Source organism: Nansenia antarctica, assembly GCF_963989245.1.
Source record: "Nansenia antarctica genome assembly, chromosome: 4".
Lineage (NCBI taxonomy): Eukaryota > Metazoa > Chordata > Actinopteri > Argentiniformes > Microstomatidae > Nansenia > Nansenia antarctica.
The window spans coordinates 55065560-55071559 of record NC_137689.1 but is presented as its reverse complement, the minus strand read 5'-3'; the positions used below and the strand labels follow the sequence as shown (position 1 = coordinate 55071559).

The following is a 6000-nucleotide window of genomic DNA, read 5'->3' as shown; positions in this document are numbered from 1 at the left end:
CTATTTCCAGAACCCACAAATTGCCTTTCATACCCCATACTTGGGTTTATTTCACAAACAATTTATCTAAGAACAATATCCACAATCATATCACCTGTATAGCTTGCAACAACAGCAACATGGAATACCATACTTGGAGAATCTCTAGAAGCAATACAGTTGCCGCAAATTACATTATATTACATTTTACAGGAAAATGTATTTTGCCTGCCCGTCTGTCACATGTCACATGTGCGTGCTTTGGGGTGTGGGACCATGTGGTGTGGAATTTACCCTCTCATTTAAGGTCAGTTGACCTCTGGTTTGTCAGTTGCAATTAGCTCCTTAACAAAGCTACTGTCAGTGCCTTAATAATTAAGCAACATTTGGTGTCAGTCCTCTTACTGAAGGAAGGCTGGCGCTCTGCATCCACTTTACATCACGTCAAATCAGTGGAGTCAGATTACACTATAACTGCTAGATAAAATACACCCATATTCACCTGTCAGCTTACACTATAACTGCTAGATAAAACACACCCATATTCACCTACCAGATTACACTATGACTGCTAGATAAAAAAACCTCCATATTCACCTGCCAAGTGAAATGCGCATGAGCATCATTTGTTATTAGGATCCCCCTGTGTGCAAAGCTGTGAAACGCCTCCTTGATGATGTGACAGACCACAAACCATCATGGATGAGGCACCAGGACAGACCTTACAGCATTTACCCACCATACAATGTACTGGAGCTGCTGAAGCAGACTCAATGATGGTATCCTCAGGAGGGAAGTACAATTAAGGTCACACTTTATTTGGATAGACCCCTACAGATGATCTACATTTGCTAAAAGTATCAAATGCAACTGCAGCTTAGGGTTACAGTTACGGTTAGGTTTAAGGTTAGGTTTTGAGTTTATGTTTAGGGTTAGGATAAGGGTTAAAGTTAGGGTTAGTGGATTGTTACAACATGTTGTTGACAGTTAGTTGAACATCTACTGAACATTTACAAACCATCTATTTGGGACTATCCAAATAAAGTATTACCTCTTGTCTCTGCCATAAAGACAAGTGTGAGTTATAAGGTAATACAATACAATCAAAGGGGTTGAATTAAGTGAACAGATGACGTCCCTGTGTCCCTGATCCCTGATCACTTTCTCTGTTCATGTCACATTTTATAATGAACTCCAACTTGAATGATGTTCTCATGCTTTTTTAAAGAGGTGAGGTCTATATAAAGAGGACGGACTGGAGGTGATTGACCTGATGATCTTCAAATCATCTCACCTGTTTACAGTACAAGTGCAACTACAGGAGAGGACTAGAAGAGGTCAGAACTGGATGTCTTTGAAAAAAATCAACAGAAAGTATGAAGGTCTCCAGTAGAGATACAAGTGAGTTAATTCATGTGTGCATTATACAGACCTTATGAGAGTCAACAGGTGAGCAGATACAGATGAACGAGTAGAGAAACAAAGGTAAGCATACTGTATGTTTGTTTCCAATGTTAAGATTGACGTTTTTTGATTATAGATTAGACTACATGTTTTTTGGGATGTGTATGGAATGCACTCCTCCATTCACCAGGTCCTATGAAGCTTGAGTATCTGCCGTTATTCGTGGATTGGGTATCTGTTGTTGATTGAGACGATAACATTAATATGTCTTCCCCTCTCAAATGCCCTCCCTTAACACCCCATCCCGCTTGACAGCCTCATGCCTAGATGAACTGGTGTCAGGTAGCAGCAATAAAGCTAATGAAATGATTTGGCTGATGCCAGGGTATACCAAGGTTATGGACCTGCACATGTTAATATTAAGGTGTCATTGGAATGATAAAATTAAATATATACAGCATATGGTTAGTTCAATACACTATACTATTATATAGTGTATTGAACTAAATCTAATCAACAAACGGCCTAATCGACTGTCTTAATTGTAGAATGCATTGAACAAGGGATATATATAACAAAGTACATTGCTACAATATAGATTTGATGGTATCTATCGCTTTGTTTATAGCTGTCTAACATTTCTTTCTTATCACCAGAATGGCATCTACTTGAATCATTTGTCTTTATGAATTAAACATTTGTGTGGGTAATTAAACCATGTTTTATTCAACCTCATGTATCACTCGAACAAGGAATAGGAGGAGTACTATTAAAACGTACTGAGAACCTCCTGATCAAAAAGGAGAACTGAAACTGAAGCCTTATGCTCCTTGTTTATACACTCTATACTATACACTCAACATGAGCTATATTGATATCACTGTTTATAACTGAGATAGAATACACTATGTTTGAGACTCACTTAGAATAAATTGACCTGGATGATCTTCTGGACTTGGGGTCCCAATGCACGGATCAATTGTGAGACTAGGTTGAAATGCCTCATTTCAAACAGTAGGTGTCAGAATGGAGAAGCACTGTATGTGCAGAGATTGAGAGAGAGAGAGAGTGAGAGAGAGAGAGTGAGAGTGAGAGAGAGAGAGAGAGAGATTGACATATCCCAGATGGAGGTACATTTGTTGATATTTAATGCTGTACATATTGCTGCACAAACAGAAAACAGATATGTTGACAAATCATTGTTCTGCACAAACATACATTTGTTTGATAGGACTATATTATCATCATTTAAATAGACCTTTGAGGGCCAATATCAACCATTTAAGGAAAGCATTGCTTGAGACAACATTCAGCTAAGGGCATAAATCTAAGTGCTGGACGAGTCTTCAGGGTGTAGACCTACTGCAGGTCTCAGATGGCCGCCATGGTCTCTCTATGCTCAAGGCCAGAGTCAGTGTCATTACTCTACACTACAGACGTGTCTTCCAGTTGTGCAGTGTTTTGTCACGTGTGTCATGTCCAGGCGTGCTGGGGGGCGGGGGGGTTGTGCAGGTAAAAGCGAGACACCCCCAGCCCGTAAAGTGATCCTGACACTATGAATAATGGAGGGCCGCGCGACAGAGAGGATAAGTTCTCTCGGCAAGGCTCCTTTTTCACAGGGCTTTCTCCCCTGGGTCACATGACCACCATGGGGACAGTAATTTTTCATGAGCAGAGCGTGTTGGCTGCGCTGACCCAAGAGGAGAGCTCCAGGCAGAGAGAGCTCCCCATGGCCCCAGCCTCCGCCTCCATCTGAACCCGCACACCTCCTTCAGTCAGCACAGCGCCCGAGGGCCCCCACGGCTCCCCGCCGCTACGGGTCAAATGAATTGTCTTACAGCTGAAGAAACTCAAGGAAGCTCTTACGAAACTGAAGGCCAGGGAAGTGAATGAATAAAAGATGCCCTCAAAACAGAAAAAAGCGACAGGATCGGAGGAAACCAAAGAGCTGGATGACGAAGTGGAGGAAAAGAAACCAAATTCTAAAGGGAAGAGCAAGTCTGTCTCCGACGGAGACGCATCAAACGGTGAGAAGAGTCGGAAGAAGCAGAAGAGCGCTGAGGTGTCTGAGGTATCCCCGGAGAAAACAGGGGAGACCCATGATAAGGTGAAAGAGAAAAAGAAGAAAAATAAATCAGAAGACGATGACAATGGGGATGGGGGTAAAGTGATTGAAAATGAGGAAGAGGGGGATGAGCAGAACAACAATAAAACCACCATCAGCAAAACCAAGAAGAAGAAATCAGAGAAGCCCACAGAGGACGAGGAAGTGACTGAAGTTACAAAAGAGGAGAAGAAAAAGAAAAGTAAAAAGAAAGCATCCTCCGAGGACCAACAGGGAGAAGAGGAGATGGGATCCAAAGACAAGAGGTCCAAAGATGGAGGGAAGAAGAAGAAGAAGTCCCAGGATGAAGAGCCTCAAATGGAAGAACAGGAGGAGGAGGAGGACTCCAAGAAAAAGAAGAAGAAGAAGCAAAAGAAGGGATCTGCCGACAGTGATGAAGAGCCTTTAATTGAAGAACAGGAGGAGGAGGACTCCAAGAAAAAGAAGAAGAAGAAGCAGAAGAAGGGCGACAGTGATGAAGACAAAAAGAAAAAAGGGAAGAAGTCAAAAGTTAAGCAGATAGACTATTCTGAGATCTACCAGGCCGAGCTCATGAACTACCACACAGACTCATCTGATGGCTACGAGGACGAATACCACAAAAGGAAAGGTAGGCCTACATATCTGTCCACCCCTCCCTCCCAGTTTACAGCATTACAATATCAACAATATCATCCCACATTCGTCCAGGTAAGGTACACTGTTCCACCTTTCCACAGGTCCTCTAAGCTGGGACAACACTGAACAAAGCTCTGTGATTGTCCCTGGATGAAAGCTCAGAGTGTTCCACATGAATGGAGCCCCAAAGAGACCCAGTGACAGGCAGGTGGTGGGTCCAGCGCTGGGGCCAGGGCCTGGGGCCAGGGCTGGGCTAGAAGTAAGGTTGGGGGCCAAGGGCAGAGTTTAGGCCAGGGCCATACATACAGTGGGAGGAAGGCCCTGGAAACCTTGAAATATTATATTATGATATTGGCATTAAGATATAATTATAATAATCTTTATCATTCTTTACAACAGTGCAATTTACATTAGCAACTGAATTTGTTTCAAGTTGACACCGAAAGGCTTTTAGGCTTTGTTTATTTAGTCTAGTTTGTGGTCATGGTGAAGGTGCAGATCAGGTAAACGGTGCGTCTCATCATTTAAAGGCTAGCTTAGGATAGGTGTCTGTCTTCTCAGTTACCTGGCTGGCTGGCTTGGCATTTCTTCCAGTCTGTCTGACTCACTGGGCAGCAGGCTCTAGAACTCTATCCGATCAGGGTTTATCAATGATCACTTTTATCGCTCTCTGACTTTATCAAGTGTCTTTATTTCTCTCTTATCAGCTTTTAGGTGTCTTTTTTCTCGGAATCAGACCTTTATCGCTGATCTGTTTTCTCAGGTCTCTCTTTCTCTCTCTCTCCCTCTCTTTCTCTCTCTCTCTCTCTCTCTCTCTCTCTCTCTCTCTCTCTCTCTCTCTCTCTCTCTCTCTCCCTCCCTCCCTACCTCCCTCTCTGGTCTCTCCCTGATCAGGTTTTTTTACTTGAACTAACAAACTCAGCCAATCTCCTGCAGCTTGCCATGACCTCCTTTCCTGGCCTATGCTGCAGTCATCAGAACCCTGTATGAATCTTCTTACTGTTTGCAGAGGAAAACCATACAGTCTCTTCTTAATTTTGTATAATTTATGAGATTATACACACAGTATTTACCCAGTACCATACAGTGTTACCCTTGCCATGTAATATTTACCATGACCTGCGTGTTACCCCAGCGTTGTGCTATGATCTTGTACTCAATCATTTAGAGAGAGCCTGACAAAGACCAATGCTGTTTTCAACAACATCAAACTATAATCACAAGACACCAATAATCATAGAAAGCAAAAAACAGACCTGATGGATAACACATTACTTACAACTAATTTAGAAGACACTTTTACCCAAAGTGACTTACAATAAGTATGTTTGTCTAAAATAAGTGAATCAACTAAACATCAGTCGTTGTAAGTAAAACCTTTGAATGGAAGAAAACAAGTTGTTAGGGTTCAGCTTTGCTTTTACACTTGCTTTGATGATACACATTAGCAAAGACAAAGAGAAAGTGACAGAATGAACAGATTTGATAGTGACAGCAGACTTGTGTGTGTCCACTCCTCCTCTCCTCCTCCATTCTAAACAGATGGGTGTGGTGCAAATCCATATGACAAAGAGTGTTGAGTTCTCATGTGCCTTCCCTCCTCCCTGACAGGTTGTTGGCTGTCTTGCAGGGGAGGCTGATGGAGGTCGAAATTACAATGAGCCTCCACCAGCCTCCCCTGTTATCTTGCCCTGTAAGAGAGACACAAATCTGCATCTCGTTGCATTGAGTTCCCTGGCTGGCAGCTGTCTATGGAAGGAAACATAACGCTCCTAATTGTGGTTATGCGTACATCATCCCCATGTTTTTAATTGAACACTCCTTGAACCCATGCTTCTGCGTTTGGCTGTCTTATCACCTGATCAGCCTGTTATGGATTTCTAGAAAGATGGGTA

At 42.6% G+C, this 6000-nt stretch overlaps 1 protein-coding gene across 1 annotated transcript in view; it reads left to right on the top strand.

Annotated features, from left to right (window-relative positions):
- Positions 1-3616: 3616 nt before the first annotated feature.
- Positions 3617-6000, top strand: part of loxhd1a (lipoxygenase homology PLAT domains 1a) — a gene marked incomplete at its 3' end in the record, with an annotated part of 29023 nt that continues 26639 nt past the window's right edge. Inside the window, exon 1 of the mRNA XM_080529962.1 lies at positions 3617-4097. Coding sequence (XP_080386088.1) covers positions 3734-4097 — 364 coding nt within the window. The 5' untranslated portion in view covers positions 3617-3733. The remainder of the gene's footprint in view (positions 4098-6000) is intronic.